The sequence below is a fragment of the Acartia tonsa genome, chromosome 1 (assembly GCF_053477335.1).
Source record: "Acartia tonsa isolate MP-2025a chromosome 1, ASM5347733v1, whole genome shotgun sequence".
NCBI classification, from domain to species: Eukaryota; Metazoa; Arthropoda; class Copepoda; order Calanoida; family Acartiidae; genus Acartia; species Acartia tonsa.
In genome coordinates, this window is record NC_137260.1 from 62,549,786 (window position 1) to 62,570,106 (window position 20,321).

Consider the following 20,321-nt stretch of genomic DNA (forward strand, 5'->3'; position numbering starts at 1 on the left):
TTACATTTTTAGGACTTGATTATAGAGTTACTTCGCTTTAAACATTATACTTTGTTGTCCCAGGAATCAATATACCAAAAATCAGATCAATCGGTTGATTAGATCACAAAAAAATTGTTGCTAAAAAAGTAAAAAAATCAACATGTTTAAAATGGACGTACGGACTTTCTTGTAATGATTATAGAGTTGCTACGCTTTCTAAATCGTACCTAACTACTAAAGGAATCACTATGCAAAGATTGAAATCGATAGGACAATTCTAACATGCCTAAATTACCTAAAAAAGCTATCCGTTTGTGACGGACGTACGGACCGACCCTAATTATAGAAAAGCTTCGCTTTAAAAATGAATATTAATCTGTAATACAGCTGTGGGATTTTGTAGGAAACTTTTGAAAACATTGATTAAAAGACAATGATAATCTCTCAAATATTAGTTGAATGATCTGTCCTTCATTTTTTTCATTCATATTCAATGTTATTGTTTGTATATGAATGTTATAATAACTGTATTATAATGTATAATACTGTTATTATAATTATTTGTTAGTGTGTCATAAAATAAATATCTAATCTAATCTAAACTGGCAATGATTGATTGATTACTTATTTACAATTAAGTCTAAGAACAAGTTTAGTTTAGAAACTTTGCTTAAGAAGTAAATCTTTATCAAAATCTTCTTTTCCTTGTAACATACTTTTCATTTTCCTTGTAATTTTATCCCTTGAAAATAGATAAGAGATTTTTTAATATATTGCAGATAAATTAAATTAGCTTATTAAAAACACATATATATTAATCAGGCAAGAAGTATATTTACAACAAGTAAAAAATTTTTGTTAAAATAGAATTTGCGTAGCAAACATTGAACTTTAAAAATTTTAAAGAATATCATAAATAAAAAATAATCACAAAAGCTACTCATTTTACTTGCTTTTAGCAATATAAAACCAATAGAATGTTTTTCTATGCGAATATATTAATACCTATTTTAAAGGAGATTATCATCATTCTCCCAAGAAAATTCGGTCCTTAAAAAATATTACTCCTACATTTTTTTCTTCTTTTAAAACTAAAATTGAAAGTGAAGAAAGACCTAAAATACCACCCCTTCTCTAAAGTGCCCATAGAGGCCTTAGAGGCCTAGAGTAGTACCTATTATTAATGATAATAATCATAGGTAAACCAATATGAGATAAGTATACCTACAAACTTAAAACAGCTATTAAAACTATGCATATATCTCTCTAATCCTGATAACACTATTTGGGCTTTAAGATGCATTTTTATATCGCCTATCTTTGAATACATAATAAATCATACTCTCATCAGAGGTGCAGGGAAGGGGCAATAAAAAATAAATCTTCACTCTGTTTATAATATGTCAAATTCTGCCTTAAGTAGCTTATGTTTCCTTAAAGGCTTAAAAGGGATTAAGATAAGTTTAAGAGGCCATTGTCCTCTCCCTCCCTGTATTTCCATCCATTCATAACAGTAAATTGGGAAAAAATAAAGCAATTATCTAGAGATTTATATTGGGGAAATTCTTTAATAGAGCAGTTTATAGATTTTAGGAGCATGGCTGTTCTTCACACTTTTGATAAAAATAATTATCTAAAAGTAACAGTATGTCTGTCTGTTTGTAATAAGTTAAGGATCTCGCTAACCACTGAACCGATATGAACCTTCTTCCATGTCCAGGTTAATAGAAAAGTTTGACATGCTATTTTCGATTCTACCCATAAAATTCAATAGAAGCGTGCAAAGTTGTTAAGCTAACGAATAAGAAAATGTTATTGTAAAATTTTGGGTACTGTTGTAATAAACACCCCCATGTCTTCCTCCCTGCATACTTGATTAAAGTTAATTTATGAGATACTAGCGGCTTCGCCCCTAGCCTCTAGGGGCTTTGCCCCAAGAGGTTTAATCAAACCAATTTTTCGTATTTTAGATTTAAAAGAAAAATAAAAAAAAATTGGGAAAGGAGGGAAATTTTTTTTTTGGGGGGGGGTATTTTTCATTTTTTGGGGGGTTTGGGGGTGTCCCACCCCCCAAGAAAATAATTATAAACCTTCCCTGACCTATGAGAAACTACCCTGTAAAGGAGAACCCGATCGGTTGAGCGGTTAGCAAGATCCTTCGCTACAAACAAACAGACAGACAGACAGACATCGTTCTACTTTGTATTATAGATGAACAGATAATTTTGAAAAATAATATGTTGTTAATATTTGTTTGTCTGAATTGATTACTTATTTTTTTCATTCTAACGTTTTAGAATATCCTTTCAAAATCGCTTGACCGTTTCAAGATCAATTGAAACCGAATGGAAATTTTCTCTTAGCTGTTTATGAAATAAGTTATTTTATATTTATTTATGTTTTATTATTTTTGTGTTTTATTCTATCTTCTATCTTTTATATAATTTTTATATACTTTTTCAGAATTAAAATTGAAATCTAGCTTGGTGATAAAAAACAAAAGGGGATGGGAGACCAGTTACGTGCACGCCGTCCATCCTGCACCGTGCATCAATGATCCTAGGAGCTACACCAGAAGAGTCCTACTGTGCTGGAAAGGTCCTAGGGTAGATGCCAGACTGAATTCTGGTCACTTCCCCCAGTTCAGGGGGTTTGGGTGGGGCTAACAATCCTTCCCTAGAAAAAACCTGCTCACGTTCAATCTGCACAAAGTAAAGACCAATTTAACTTTGGGCTCGGGAACGAAGTAGAGGTTGGAAACAACAATATGATGTTTGGCTGGGAAACCGCTAAAGGACCAGTCAGGCGGATGATTCTGAATTCCCGCAGACCAGCAAAAATTTGCACCTGGAATGTTCGGACAATGTTTCAGTCAGGCCAGACAGAAAACATTTGCCGAGAAATGCTTAAAGCCAAGGTTGATATCCTGGCTATCACCGAATCAAGGTGGACAAATAATGGAGAGTTTAAACATCATTCTGGCCTGAAAATACTTTACTCAGGCCATATGAATGAGGATCTAGGACATAACCAAGGGGTGGCTCTTATGCTGACCAAGCAAGCAGAGCAGGCCATGATCAGTTGGCAACCCCATGGTCCAAGAATCATGGAGGCTTACTTCAAATCCTCAGATAAAAACATCAATCTGAGAATAATAGTAGCATATGCTCCTACAGAACAAGCAGATACAGAGGTCAAAAACGAATTTTATGACCAGCTTGACTCTGTATTTAAGAATGGTCATAAAGAAAAGGACCTGACCATGCTCCTAGGTGATTTCAATGCTCAAGTGGGGAGTAATAATTAGAATCTAGAAGAAGTCATGGGCAGATATGGCCTAGGCTTAAGTAATGGCAAGGAAAATGACAATGGTGATAGACTTGTAAGTTTTTGTACTGAAAACAAACTTGTCATTGGTGGAACCATCTTTAAACACAAGAAGATTCATACTGCCACTTGGAGATCACCAGATCAAAGAACCTTTAATCAGATAGATCACATCTGTATATCTAGACGTTTTAAAGGTTCTCTCCTTGATGTCAGGGTTGAAAGAGGACCTGATGTTAATTCAGACCATTATCTTCTATCTTCTAAAGTTCGGCTTAGATTTAAAAAGCAGGGCACAAAGCCTAACCCCAGGAAAAAGTATAATTTAACAACCCTTCAAAACTCTGAAAAGCTACAAGAGTTTAAGCTCACTCTAAAGAACAGATTTGAGTTGTTGACTCTTCAAGAGGATGATGGAGTTGAAGATATTTGGCAGGGTATCAAAAAAGTTTATAATGATACTAGCCAAGAAAAATTAGGTTTTAAAAAGGCTAACCAAAAGCCGTGGATCACTCAAAGATCCATTGATCTCATGGATCAAAGAAGAGAGGTAAGACAAAAGACACTCTCCAGAAACTCTCCAGAAGATAAAGACCTGTATAAGATGCTCAGCAGGGAAATCCAAAGAAGTGTCAGAATTGACAAAAAAGAACACTTGGAAAACCTTGCTATGCAAGCAGAAAATGCTTTTAATCAAAATAGAATGAAAGATGTCTATGAGATTACTAAGAGCATTGCAGGTAAAGTACACAAATCAGGATCACACATCAGGGACAAGGATGGTTCACTCCTTAAAACTGATGAAGATATTCTAAATAGATGGGCAGAGCACTTCACTGAACTGCTGAATCTTCCAGTTCCAGAGGAAGAAACTGAGATTCCACCCTCAGATGCACTTGACATTGACTGTCGAGCGCCAAATCTATTGGAAATCAAGGAGGCCATTAAAAGTTTGAAAAATAACAAGGCCGCTGGACCTGATAACATCCCAGCTGAGGTCATAAAAGCAGACCTAGATACATCTGCTGAGGCATTCCTACCTCTGATCACAAAGATATGGAATGATGAGTTATGCCCAGAGGACTGGAAGAATGGACATATCTCAATACTAGCCAAAAAAGGAGACTTGACCCAATGTGGAAACTACAGAGGGATAATGCTCCTTTCAGTACCTGGCCGTATCCTAAGTAAGATTCTTCTTAATAGAATAAAGAAGAAGGTTAATGAAAAGCTAAGACCTAATCAGGCTGGATTTAGACCAAACCGTTCCACTATTGATCAGATAACCTCTCTAAGAATCATCATAGAGCAATCCAAGGAATGGAACTCTGAGCTTTTTGTAAACTTCATTGACTACAAAAAAGCATTTGATTCTTTAGACAGAAGATCTCTCTGGAAAATCTGCCGACACTATGGCATTCCAGAAAAGATAATCAATATCATTAAAGCTATCTATCATAAAGGAGGTGGAAATGTAATGTATAAAGGTAAACTATCAACCTTTTTTGAGATTGTTACAGGCGTCAGACAAGGATGCCTTCTTTCTCCCTTCCTTTTCCTCCTTGCCATTGACTGGATCATGAAGAACTGTGAAAGTAATGATGACATTCGTTGGGAGCTATTTGGCAATCCCAAATATTTAGGAGATCTGGACTTTGCTGATGATATCGCTTTGTTAACAAGCAATAGAAGTCAAATGCAAAGAAGGACTAACAGGATAGCTGAAACTTCCAAGAAAGTTGGACTAGAAATAAATGTTCCTAAAACCAAAATACTCAGATTAAATGCAAATTCCCAAGAACCAATTACTATTGGAGACCAAATTCTTGAGGATGTAGATTGTTTTGAGTATCTTGGAAGTAAAATTGATGAAGCTGGAGGCACTTTAACAGATGTTAAAGCTAGATTTAACAAATCTAGGACAGCCTTTGCCAGCCTGAACAAAATTTGGAATTCCAACAACATCTCCATAAAGACCAAGTTAAGACTGTTCAAGTCAAATGTTCTCTCTGTTTTGCTGTATGGGGCTGAAACTTGGTTCCTAAACACAGCAGTGGTCTCCAAGCTACAGACATATGTCAATAAATGTCTAAGGAGAATCCACAAGATCTTTTGGCCAAATAAGATCACAAATGCTGAGCTTCTAGAGCGCAGTGATATGTCAGACATTAAACTGACAATAAAACAGAGAAAATGGAGATGGCTGGGGCACACTCTAAGGAAAGGGCATGATGATATAACCAATCAAGCCTTGACTTGGAACCCCCACGTAGGAAAGAGGAAACCAGGTAGACCAAAAACAACCTGGAGGAGGGAACTCTTAAGTGAACTGAAAGAAAAGAAAATTCCATCTTTCAGCAATGCCTCAAAACGTGCCCAAAAAAAGGAAGATTGGAGAACCATTGTGCATGGCCTACGTTCTGCCGAGAACTAAAAGGCAATGATGATGATAAAAAACAAAAAATGGTAAAATGTTGTAAATATAATCATCCAAAAATATTTTTTAACCCTTAGCCAAAGCGGCAGATGTCCAGTTTGACCGCTTTAAGCTCTCGCGTGTACCTCAAACAGTGTTACGTGCGCAGACCATTATTTGACCGCCCCGTAGCAAGCGCACTATTGGTTTAACCGTCACAGCTCGTGCGATTTCATCATCTAAACTATAAGATATAAGGTATATAAGTAAAAGTAATGCCACAGTTTTACAATTAATTATATTATTATATTTATTATTATTATATAAAATTTTCTATGGGAAATGTTCCCATTAAGGTCATTTGGAAGTGATATATGTTTTAATTCTATATCACAGTCGAATGACCTTTATGGATTTTAAATTCAACATAATCATATCAGAATCTGAAGACTTACAAACTTAGAATGTTATTTGTGGTTGTTATATTTCAAGGGACGTAATTTAGTGATTGTTTATAGTTTAATCACTGGTTATTGTTCTTTGAAATATAGCAATCATATCACTGCTATTAACCTAATTACTGTCTACACTGTATATTTTATATAACTATAATATACATGAGTAGACACTGCTTTATTATCAACCATATACACTATGTATTCTTTATAACTATAGATAAGGTAGTGTCTCTATAGTCTTGTTTATATAATATACATGACTAGAGTAGACACTGCTTTATTATCAACCATCTACACTATGTATTCTTTATAACTATAGATAAGGTAGTGTCTCTATAGTCATGGTTATATAATATACATGACTAGAGTAGACACTGCTTTATTATCAACCCTCTACACTATATATTCTAGATAGAAGGATATCTTAAAATATTAAAAAACTTACCCTAAGAAACTGATGCATATCAATGTATCTTCCATTCCAGAAAACCACTTTCGGGCGTACACTGGGAGCCCCCCTGAATTAGAAAGATGATAAAATCACTTTTTTAAAAATATACTATATGTTTATTATATCAGCATTTTACTGGTTTGTTTTCTAACGCATTGTTAAATTTGCTAATTTAGATCTGTAATTTATTTCCGTGATATTGAAATAGATATAGAATAACTTTATATGGAGGGGAAATTCTTGATTACCCTAATAAAATCCCCCTTCCCTCCTATTGCTTTACCCCTTTCCCTCCCATGACCATGGAGGAATGTATATATATATATGATTTTTATCCTACTGGTTGTTTCCCAAAACCGGAAAACGTAATTTTAATTGAAACACCCTGTATATATCTGAAAACTAAATATAAGTAACCTAAATTAATGACTAAAATTCCTATTCGCAATATAATCCTATATCCATCAAACATTATCTTAAGTCTAACTAACATAAATAAGGCTGGATCGAAAACCTTAAACTGCTTATTGTGAATGTAATTCAATTAATGTAATACAATGTTTAAATGTTTCATAATTATTTATAATTTTCTTGGGTAAAATAAGAATATTTTTGTTGGAGGGAGGGGCCATTGAAATGTAAATTACACTAGTACCCAAGTCTCTGATTTGTTACTTAACTTTAACTTCTTTCAATAAATCTCGATTAGTTGGTTGGTTTAAAATTATTAAACTATAAATCAAAGTGGGGAATTCAATAATTAGAGTTGATTTGAATTTTTTATTCATTTTCTTATTCCTCAAATAAACAATATTTTGATTGTGTCATAAACGTTTAATTGCATAAACTTTCTTAAAATATAAATTTCTATAAATAAATGAGTATCAGGAATATCGGAGTAGTTACTTCATAAATTAATTTTTGAGCATTTTATTTTTGAAAATCCCTTTAGTCCGTCTGTAGGTTATTTTATTTATGTCCTAAATTTTCGAGTTGGATAATTACAAATATGGTTTATTTGGAAATTCACACAAAATGTTACACATTATAAAATTAAGATGAGAAGCAAATATGAATGTTTGGATCAAAATGAATTATTTCTTACTATTTACCTATACCTATATACAAACATTGCAAAAATGTGCATTTATTTATACCCCCAACTAAATGAAAGTTTTACTAATTTTATTAAAATTTGAATATAAATTTACGTTGTTAAATGGCGTTATTTACAAGGCTTTGTATAAAGGTGTATTTATAAGTAATAAGTAATTATTTAAAGATTATAAGGCAACTAATGTGAGATCGTGTTATGAAACAATAGGTACCAGTATAATTTACAGTCCAATGTCCCCTCCCTCCCTAATTTCATCATTCCACCCTCCTGTTTATATTAATTTGTTTGATTACGTAATTATATAGCAACTGTGATTTCATTTGGTTAATCCAAAAAAAAGTTTTGTTTTGCAGTTTATTTTTAGTACAGACATACTTTTGTGCATATTTACAAAAGTTCTAACAATTTTAGCTTTGCATTTTAATTTGTAAAAAAGACTAGCGGAAACGCCCCTAGAGGCTCTTGAGGGATAAGACAGTCGAGATAAATTAACCTCCTTTATAAAAGAAATATTAATGCAAAAGATTGTGGATAAAAATATTTTAGTAACAAACCTTCAAAATTCATGTATATGCCCGAAGTTTTTGGGCCAACAAATAAGATATCGTGGTTATCTGAATAATTTACAGTCCAATGTCCCCTCCCTCTCTGAGAAATGCAAGCTTGTACTTTGTACTTTTGTACTTTACTAAGAGCCTTGTTCTAACCTGATAATAGGAGGTAAAATATTGATGCCATTAAATTGGTCTAAACATTTGTCATCATTCGCGCCACCAGTCGACATTTTTAAATTTTTCACTGTAAAGTTTTAAAACAACAAAATGTGTTTATCCGATTATTTATGCATAGTATCTTTTTATTTCACTTAGTCACTTTAGCCAATCTGAAAAAAGAATCAATTAATTATGAATGCGGGGGTCTAAAGGTACAAGACAATGGACGATAAATTGATATACATCCCCAATCAAAACTATCTCTATAGTAGTTTTAAAGTATTGGTTGTAAGCTTTGAAACCAACCAATTTTATATAAGTACCCAAAAATTTAGAGCCATCGAATAATTATTATATCATTCTTTTGGTAATAGGATAATTTACAGTCCAATGTCCACTCCCTCCCTGCTTAGAATGGTAATTAATAACGGTTGATAATTTCTGAAAATTGAATATTTTAACAATTTAATAAAAGTCTTATGTTCTTTATTCTATTTTTACTTTCTTTATTAAAATAATTCATAAATTACAAGTACATTTAAAATAGAACTTAAAAAATGTTTAGATTAATTTCCAAGCATTTAAGTACAGCAATAAAGTACACTATACTATATGTATTTTTTGTTGTTGCAAGGCTACCTCATAAATTACTTTGTCTGTCTGTCCTACAGTCAGTAATGCCGTACTTTTTTTACTCAGGTACTTTTTAAAATCGACGTTTAAATTATTATTTAGATTATTTTTTACACAACTAATTTTGAAGAGTAATTGATAAAAAAATGTTCTTTGTCCGTCAGTATCGAGAAATGTATTTTTCTCGGCTTACATTAAAGAAAGAGAGCTAAAATTTGCTGGAAAGAACCTGCTGACCAAAATATATCGACAAAGCCCAAATTGTGTCAAAAATCATCCATGTGACGTCATAAAAATAAGGGATTATCCATTTCTTTCCTAGGGGTTTTCTTTCCCACTTCTCCTCTCATCTCTCTCATTTTTATGACGTCACATGGATAATTTTTGACACAATTTGGGAATTGTCTATATATCTAAAATTTATTAACTTCGCTTGTTATGGATATTGCAATCAGTAATGTAAATTAAATGTATAATCAAAGAATGATTAAAACTTGTTGGTATTACTAATAAAAGCCAAACTATACAAATATTACAACTAATTTTTAGTAGACAAATTAAGTTTTATTATGATATTCCCCATAGTGACTAAATAGTATAAACAAGAGAATTAGGTAACCATTGTATTGTCATAAAAACAAATTACATTTTTAGACGCTCAGCTACTCTCTAACTTATTTATTTTCTGTATGTACATTAAAATCTTATTATCCTTTTTAAAATTCATTTTAATGGTTTTATCAGCTTTCTAACGCTTTAAGTTTTTAATCCTACCCTCTTTCTCATACATGAATATCTATCTTTCTTTTTTTATATCTATCTATCCTTCTAATAATCTATCTAAATTTATAGCTATCTATCTATCTATGTATCTTTCTATCTATATAACTTTCTATTAATCTATGTTTATAACTAACTTTTTATTTCTCTTCTTTTATTCTACCTTCCTTTCTATCTAACTATAAATACTATCTTTAGTCTTTCTATTTTATTTTATTTTACAAAAAAAATCAGCAAACGACTTTTTCTGTGTATTTCGTACTTTTTTACATTGTTGTTCTTGTTAGAAGACCAAATGTAGGCCATTATATAATGATTATTTAAATAATGCTTTACATCAAAACTTGACGACAAATCACATGTTAAATATGATATGATAAATTTTACATAATAAATATCCTAAAACAACCCTAAAAACTTTAATGAAAATAAACTTGTAAAGCTTCCCTTTTGATCTTATATTTTTTTAATATCCAAGGAAAGCTGTCTAATATACGATGCGATAAATAACTAATCTAGTTTAATATAAATAGAATTAAATATCAATTGTGTTTTTTAATCAATTTATATAGCCTTGTAAACGCATCTGTTCTAGTTTTGTTGTCCGAGTAAAATGCAGGTAAATGACAGGTTTTTACATTTTACAAGGGGACAATCGAAAAGAACAAATTTTAACATTTTTGTACATAGAAGATTCAGCGAAGCTTCTCTAAACTTTGGATGTTGTATCCGTCCGTGTGTTTAGACGTCCGTAAAATATAGCTTGGATATTTGTCATGTTAGAATGGCATGGAAATTTCCTGAATAATGATGAATAATCAAATAAATGTGACAAATCATTACTGAAGCAGTTTAGCTTACCATTTTGGGGAAGCTTTTAAGGTTTATTTTAAACCTAAGTCTTGAAATGGTTTTTGGCCATCCCCCCTCTAATAAGAAACCTCGAAATGCAAGGGACAAAGTCACTAGTTTCACATACTTCTTAACCTTTTTATTAGCCAACCTGTAAAATGTTTTATATGTGCATTTAGAATCCAATTCTACTCTGGAGATAAATTGTCCTTCCTAGTACATACAATACGAATTTAATTATCAAATAAACACAAAGAAGAATTATTAAATGTACTTCTAAGAGAATTATGTAAGCAATTTATAATTCTTAAAAAATATAAAAAGAAGGTCTAGAATTAATAAACTGAGGTGAATTCTTAAAAAAAATATTTGGCTCACTGCCTCACTAAAGTCAGTGAGGCTCGCAGTGATTATCCCCACTTAATTTTTAGCGAGCCTTACTGATTTTAGTGAGGCAGTGAGACAAAATTTTTTTTAAAAATTCAATTCTGTATAGGCTGGAAAGTACTTTACAGGACTTGTTTAACTAAATAAATTTAATGCATTTTTTACCAAATCTGGCGAAATTGGGGCAGTTGAATTATTAACAAGGATGACAACATCCATAAGTAGGGAAGCTCAAAAATTATGGATGGATATCCAGAGAAATGAACTATAGAGCAGTTTCATACAATAAACATTTAACATGATAAAAAAGGTAAAACAGGAAACCTTTAAAATCACGAAAACTTAAAAATCTAGAAATCGATCTAGCACCTCAATAAATAGACAAATTTTAATGAAACTTGATGAAAATATGTATAATATAAGCATATTCAATCCAAGATAATTTCAGCCGTCAATCCTGAATAGGAATCAAGAAAATCAAGAAAACCTAAAAATCTAGGAATCAATCTAGCACCCCAATTAATAGTCAAATCTTATCAATACTTCGTGAAAATAAGTAGAATTTTAAATAAATTTATCCCTGAAAATTTCAACCCTCTATCTTGAAAAGGAATTGAGAAGATCACGAAAACTTGAAAATTTAGGAATCGATCTCGCACCCCAAAAAACAGACAGATTGACAAAACAATGTATAGATTAGATGGGTATATGTATGTCATAGGAATCTTCACTAAAAATTTCTGCTGTTTATCTTGTATAGGAGCCGAGAAAATCACGTTTCCCCCATATCGTTACGGACTGACGGACAAAGTGAATCATAGAGTTGCTTTGCTACTAAAAAATTATCCTGTTAAGTAAGGTGTTTCTTCTGTTGCTTACAATTTCGATAACTACTGTACATAATGAGTTCTATATTTTAGGGAAGCTTCACATAGGTCCCGGGGTAGTTTTAGGCTATTGTAAGCCTTGGAATGGTTTTAAGCTATTTTTTCCTATACAGAACGCAGGCGCTAGTTATATAAAGTATATTAAGTACAGAAAAAAAATATACAATTTAGTTTAAACGACTGTAAAGTAGATTTGATAACAGATCCTATACTATAAAGTAGTAAGATTTTATTTGTCTATAACTAAAGATTTTGATTGATACTGAATACATATTAATTTCTTTTTTTATTGCAAGCTTCTTATAAATGATTAAATGGTTTTAGGCTAATTTCTGTCCTTCCATGACCATTGAATTTTAATCCTCTAGATGCTAAAGTCACAGCCGCTGATATTTATGTAAATAATAAGGTGAAAATGATTGATTTTTTACTTCTTTACGAAAATACTCTGTATTGATATATTTTTCATTTTATTTTCCATGATATAAAAATATATTGTTTTCTCTGTTTCTATCATTTTCAGATTGTAAAACTGAAATGCATTCAAATAAAAATATATGGCAGTATCCCTTCTTCCATTCTTGGACCAGTTTTAAAAATAGGGAGGGGAGGTGCAAAGTAATGAAAATACTCCAGATGTTGAAAAATGGTACCTACGGATTATAAGTCAGGCGCGTGATATCACTATTAGGAGTAGGGGAATGCCTAGGCCCATAAACAGGCACAACTCATTACCATGCACAGTTAAAAGGTCAATCCAATATTATAATAAAAATCAAATTATACTGGTCCACAAAATCTTTAGTTTTTTCATTTGTTGGGACTTTTATTGATTCTTGATAAATTTGTACAAATTTTCCTTCAACTCGTTTTCAATTGAGCGAGGGGGAATGTTTAGAGTGGTCCTCATCTTTCTCAATGGAATATTGCCCAAATATATAATCCATAAAAATGAAAATCTGGTTACAAGCAGTTTTAAAACTTTGGTTTTGAGTGTTTATTATCATACACACATATATGTACTGAACTCAAAAATATTTTCAGTAAAATAACTTTTAATTTAATTTAATATTTCTTTAGAAAAGAAATAACATTATACTTGCTTTAGGCTTCTTTTAGTAGCGCAACTAATCTATAAATGAAATTTCCGTGCGTTATAAATTGTATGTGATGTGATTTTTTTTGTGAAGATTTATTTTACCTATGAGCTTATTTTACCTGTCGGCATATCGATAATGCTGTGAGGGACCAAAATAAAAATTTACACGACTTTTTTTAGAAGGGAGAAGGCTGCATTTTAAGACGAATCAACTTTCCAATGGACATTAAATCATGTAATGTACCATGGAGGACATTTGATTTATGGAGGTAAAATATTATTTTCGTGGATTTTTTTTGAGATAGCTGAATCTTAATGTAAAAATTCATCTTTATGCTGTGACTCGTATCTCTATGAATCAATTTGTTTGTCTAATTGATTTAGTTTTTTACTAACTATGGACTTTCTCATTCTTGTAGTACATCATTTCTTATACTTTAATTTTGCAAAACCTTTCCATTTGCTTATTTTACATTGTAGACCTTTACCAACAAAAGTTGTTAATATTTTTTTCAGAATTATACATACCAACAGTTTTTTTAATGGTTTGTTTTTGCATTATGAACAAAAGTGTCTTTGTTCTCTAGTTTTTGCACATCGTGTAAAACAAATCAAGCAAATGGATCTAAATTCTTTACAACACAATCTGCGCGTCCAAAAACTTTGTTTTTGTAAAGATGTGAAATGGTATTTTGTTTTTCTGAAGTTTTGTGCATATTAAAAAGATTATACAACACATTTATTCCTTTGTTGTGCGGCTAACACATAATCATTTAGATAACAGTAAGGTTCGACAGCCGCAGCTATTCCTTTGTTATGCGGCTAACACATAAACATTTAGATAAGACCAAGGTACGGATAGCCGCAGCTATTCCTTTGTTATGCGGCTAACACATAAACATTTAGATAAGACCAGGATACGGCTAGCCGCAGCTATTCCTTTGTTATGCGGCTAACACATAAACATTTAGATAAGACCAGGATACGGCTAGCCGCAGCTATTCCTTTGTTATGCGGCTAACACATAAACATTTAGATATGACCAGGGTACGGCTAGCCGCAGCTATTCCTTTGTTGTGCGGCTAACACATAAACATTTAGATAAGACAAGGGTACCGCCAGACGCAGCTATTTCTTTATTGTGCGGCTAAAACATAAACATCTAGATAAGATCAGGGTTCGGTAGACGCTTTTAGGCTAAATTCAACATTTTTAAAAGCACAGCTTTTCTATGATCGTTAATTTATTCAATTCAGAATAGTCCTATCGATTTCATATCTGGTCATATGCCTGCTGTAACAGTAAGATACATATAGGAAAGCATAGCAACTCTATAATCAATACCAAAGTGTCCCTAGGCCCAATTAAAACAAGGTGACTTTTATATAATCCAAATTTGCATCATTAAAATTGGACAGCTGGCTGACCCTGGGTAACAAAACCATTCAAAAAGACCACGTTTTAAATTTAATTCAGAAACTTTAAAGGTTTTTTACCTTTATAAACTATAAAATAAAATGCATTTAATATTCGAAAAGTCTAAACAAAAATTAAGATTAAATCTATCCAAAAATTATTTAACTACAGCTTGCTTGATATGAACATAATTACATTTTATGACTAAATTATAGAGATTCTTTACTTATAACACATAGCCATATCTACCTAGAAATCATTATATAATTATTCCAAGAATCAGATAAATGATTGCTAAAATCGAAATATATCTGCATGTCTTAGAATAGTGTATCTTTTTAAAAATTGGTTCAAAAACATACAAACTTTAAAATATTCATAAATTGTACCTTACTTTTACAGGACTCGTCTCTCGTGTCAAGTTTGAGATCAAAAGAACAATTCTTAAAATATTCAAAAGTGCCCTTCATATAATTATGCCACCTATTGAGTCAGTTTTAGTCAATTGGCATAATCCTAAACGATATTTTATATGATTAGTCTTAATGACAAAATATGACAATATTTAGATTGAAAATATTGGGGATAAAAGCCGTATTTTAAATTTCTATGTGATACGAGCAAAGCATGAAACAAAGCACTCAAAGGATTGTTTACATCAAAACTTTTAAATTTGGTCAGAATTAACCCCATTTCCATCAGGGTTTACAAAACAAAATAAGAGTACATCAAGGATAACTTTGTTCATATATAACGGAACAATCATAAACAAACATAAGTCATCAAAATTCATCAGCAAAAAGGTTTTATGTTTTTATTAACAATTGCTACTAACAATATAGATAACAAAATACTTTTAAATATAAAAAGCAAAGTAAAAAATGTTTGTCCTTCTGTCTGAAGCTTAAAAATCTCTGTAACTGATGAACCGATTTGGCTCTACCTTTCATGGAATATATATTGGTTTTAAGCTATTTTTAAACAAAAATAACCCCTCTTCCCTACCTATAATACAAATTAGTAGGTAAGTGGCATTCTGACAAACAATTCTAAAGGAAAAATTTCCCTCAACCCCCCTTCTCTTTTTTCTCCCCTTCTTAACCCACTCCTCTTCATTTACGTTAAAAAAGAAGTTAAACTTTATTCCAACTAAAAATTTAATTTAGCGGCATTTTCAAATGGAATTGATTGGCTAATTAGCAGACCCTGCTTGTTATAGAACAAGGATGACAACATCCATAAAAGCAAAGCACTGAAACGGTAGGACAAACGGACATTAACACTTGTATAGTATCTGAACTGAAAAATCGGAACATAAATGTACAAATGTCGAATCAAAATTGTAGGTAAATTTGTTGAAAAACTGCTTAAAAACCGGATAATGTTTATGGACATACTTACAGTTTTAGGACTTGATTATAGAGTTGCTTCGCTTATAATATTGTTCTTTGTTGTCCCAGGAATCAATATACCAAAAATCAGATCAATCCGATGATTAGATCACATAAAAATTTGTTGTTAAAAAATTTTAAAAATCAACATGTTTAAAATGGACGTGCGGACATTTTGGTAATTATTATAGAGTTGCTTTGCTTTCTAAATCGTACCTAACTACTAAAAGAATCACCATGCAAAATTTAAAATCGATAGGACAATTCTAATATGCCTAAATTAACGGAAAAAGCTATCCGTTACGAACGTACGGACGGACCGACCCTAATTATAGAAAAGCTTCGCTTTTAAAAACAGCCTTTAGACAAAAACTCCGCAATAATTTGGGATTAAAACCATCAAAAATCATCAAGCCGATCGGGGTTTCCTAAGGTCTATCTAAAAGTTTGTATTAAACTAGAATCCTATATCGGGAAAAGTTTCCATTTGAATGTCAGCTAATACATGTTTGTCACCGATGGACATTTAAACTAATTACTTGACGGTTGGAAAATTCGTGGATTTATTTACAATACCTGACTCTTATTCATCCGAGCTAACAAAACTGGTTTTCATCTTATTACTTTTGATTTTAATATCCGCGGAAAGAGAAAGATGTCTATAATACGATGCGATAAATAACTATTCTTAAACTTACAAGCTCAAAACAATTTAAATTACAAAAAGATATATTTTGGGAGTAATAAAACCTATGCCCATTATAACATTTGAAGATCTTTATATTCAACCTTTATTTAAAAAATCCTTGAAATTTAACCCGTTCTAAACTGTTATTGGATTGAAACTTTTCTAATTGTTTCATATCAAAACATTTATACAGCTTGACACATTTAACAAGGATGACTACATATATAAATGCAAAAAAACGGATTAACAGACAAAATGATTTAAAGAGGGGAAGTTTATTGGTCATAAATAAAGAATATTTTTATTCTTTAAAAATCTCAAAAGCTTGTTTTCAGATGAAGACTTTGTAAATGTTTTTTTTTTATCTATCAAGTTTTATGCTACCGGCGATTCAATTGGTGTATATAAAAAAAAAGTATTCAGAGAGAGAGGGGACAATGAGCTGATTATTACATAAGTCCCCATTTTCTTTTTCATTTTCTTATTCGTTGGCTCAATAACTTTGGGAACTTTGGTGAAATTTGAATAGTTGGTTTACTAAATTAAGTGTTCAAACGTTTGAACCAATAATTTTACGATACAAAAGGGATAATTTTGTGTATCATCATTGGAATTGTACAACAATTTATCGGTCATTGTCTTATCCTTTTAGATCCCTGAGTATCTTGCTTATCTTATAATATCTAAATAAAGACTTAATTGGACAAAATTCTTTTAATAAATATGATATAATTTTTATCTTTTATTTATCAGTTTTTATGCTAAGGGCGAAGCCATTGGTGTAAAATTTGTTAGTAACATTATCTTGCTTATCTTGACTAAATATAGACTTAATTGGACACAGTTCTTTTATAAATACTAGCGGCTACGCCCCTAGAAACCTCTAGGGGCACTTTAGGTGGTGGTGAATTATATTTGACCTCCAACCCTAGTTTTAGTGTCAAAAAAAGGGGCGTCCAAGCTTTTTTTTGGGGGGTAGGGATTAAACCCTCCAAAATAGTTATGAACCTTCCCAGGACCCAAGAGAAGCCGCCCTGTAAAGGATAAACATATCGATTCAGCGGTTAGCGAGATTCTTTACTACAAACGAGCATCCAGTTACTTTATTATAAGGATGTTAAAATTGTACCCTTTTATTAAACTTCGTTCTATGAACATCTTTTTACAGATATATGATATTGATTTGTCTAAAGTTACACCTTCTTAGAATCTTAATTTTCACCGAGGCAACTCTTTAATCATAAATGTTTGTCAGTCTGATAGAAATTATTAGACTGCTGATTCTCTTTGTCTGTACATTCATTTAGTTTTGGGAATATTCTTTTTTTAGGGGTTTAATTCAGAGAGGGACCAATGGGCTGTTTTTTACACTAGTCACCAAAATTTTATAATATAGTTTTCTTATTCGTTGGCTACAACTTTGGGGACTTTTAATGAATTTGATTGGTTGGTTAAATAGGTTTAGTGTTAAAACGTTTCAACCACTAATTCTAATCTACAGTATGTATCACCATTGGGGATGTACATTAATTTTCCGGCCATTGTCTTATCCCTTTGGATCCTTGAGTTAAATTACATTTTTCTCAATGTATTAATTAATAAGCATCTGATGTATTTTAAGATGATTCCTCAGATTACTTACTATGGTTCGTTAAGAGGACCTATATATTAAATAATAAGTTGTCATGGCTGTTTTTTAGTGAAGATTCCCAGACACACAAAAAAAGAAACTTATGGATGTTATCATCCCTGTTTATCGATAAAAAACAATATAATGCAATAAGCAATTATTTTCTTTATTGGATACGTGATGCATAGAGCTACTAACTATCTAATATTTTATTATTTCTTATCCATATTGTTTTATTCTATCACTAGTGGCAACGCCCCTAGAGGCTTTTTGGGGTACTTCAGGTGGGGTTTAAGTCAACCATCCATTTTTATTTTTTTCAAAAAAGAAAAATAAAACAAATTTAGAGGGAGGTTTTTTTCTGGGGGCGATTTCTCTTGGGAGGGTGGACGTTCCATCTCCCAAAATTATACGCCTCCCATGACCTATACAAAGCTTCACTGTAAAGGAGATCAATATTGATTGAGCGGTTAGCGAGATTTTAAACTAGAAACACACACAAATAAACAACCTGTTACTTCTATGTCTTTCATAAGGTCGAAAGACAATATTAATTTATTACAGTGCTTCTTTGAAAAAGACTGACACACCTTAGGTATATAGTAGCTGCGATACTTGAAAAATTTAATTTGTTCTACTTTAATAATTAGTGCACTTTTTGCATAAATAATTTCCGTAAGGAAAAATATATTTACTTGCAGAAATTAATTTAAAATGTATTTTATTTTGTGTGGTAAGGTGAAGCGTTTCACCCTACAATCGCGAGTTCGAGTCAAACGAGCCCCAAGCCTTAAAGATTCTATCAATAAGTAACTAACAGTAGTTGCTACTAAAAAGGTATATTTCAAACTGAATACATTTACAATAGGATTATTACTATATATACACAATTAGATGATAACATAGGTTAGGTAGAAGGGGGTGTGGGGAGATGAGGGCGGAGCCCTGTTTCGGTGAATATTTGTGGGGTAAGCTTCAGCAAGGGGAAGGCAGACATCTCCCGACAAGACAGTTGACTGGGGCTTGGGGTTGTAAATGTAGAGGGGCCGCGCCCCTCCCACTATCAGAGATGTCCAATTTGACCGCTGCTTGTGAGGTGTCGGCAAGGCCCCGGAGGGGCCGGGTGAAATGGTGATAATAGGATTAGCGCTGGGTTGTGATTTGATAAGCCGAAGCATAGCAACTCTATGAAAGGCTTGTCCGTATGCTGCCGCTGTACCACAACCTCCCCTTCAAGGGCTGCGGGACCACCGGGACATCAGGCCTTGAACCATGGGGGGTGGCAGACTCTCCCGGGGGCACAGGGCGGTGTAGGACAGCTCGGGCTACACAGGCCCCTCGGGAAACTCGTTGCTCGGTGTGACTGTGGTTGGATATCAGCATGGTCAACTCCCGGTTGGCTCCCAGCTGAGGGTTGGCGACGGTCAGGCCTCGGCGTTGGAAGTTAGGCCTTGTCTGGAGAACTATCTCTGTCTCAGCTGGCAGCTGGACACGGAGACCCAGGCTCACTCTAGAGGCTCCTAGAGGAGGGACAATGATGGTAGTAGGCGCTTAGGTGCGCCTGTCTTGTCCAGGTTGCTCGGCTTCTTGGCTCCTACCCGGATGGGGATGGCTGTCATCTGGAGGGGGCACATCGCTTCCGCTTCGTCCTCGGGGGCTGCTACTTCCATCTCGGTGGCAACTTCTCTCCCTGGGGGCTCGCTGCTGGCAGGTAGGGGCTCCATGTCCGCATCTGGGTTCCATACTGCATCAGTGGGTGGTTCTGGGGCCGGCGGCGCCGGCTGTTGCTCGCTGGGCTGGTTCTGCAGGTTCTATTCCACAGGGTCACGATCCTGGCGGCTGGGCAGTGAGGCTTCTGTTGCCGCGGCAGCCGGCTGGTACACGGGGAGCTGACCTGGTCCACTGGATGGCACCGCCGCGGCTCCGCCCGGCAGCTCGCTGGCGTCTTCGTCGCCGTCCACATCGTCCTGAATGTCCGTTGGAATCTGCTGGGTGGTGACATCTCCAGTGTATTTGCGCAGTCGGCCAACATGCGCGGTGATTTCCGAGATCTTGGCTGTCAGAGAGGCTGGGCTGATGACGTAGTGGACGTCT

At 33.3% G+C, this 20,321-nt stretch overlaps 1 protein-coding gene across 1 annotated transcript in view; it reads right to left on the bottom strand.

The window, feature by feature from the left end:
* LOC145326023 (inactive dipeptidyl peptidase 10-like) overlaps window positions 1-8,541 on the bottom strand; it is a 154,082-nt gene extending 145,541 nt beyond the window's left edge. Inside the window, exons 1-2 of the mRNA XM_080169120.1 lie at window positions 8,459-8,541; window positions 6,629-6,701 (exon numbers count right to left, since the gene is read on the bottom strand). Coding sequence (XP_080025246.1) covers window positions 6,629-6,701; window positions 8,459-8,535 — 150 coding nt within the window. The 5' untranslated portion in view covers window positions 8,536-8,541. The remainder of the gene's footprint in view (window positions 1-6,628; window positions 6,702-8,458) is intronic.
* Between the last annotated feature and the right edge of the window lie 11,780 nt (window positions 8,542-20,321).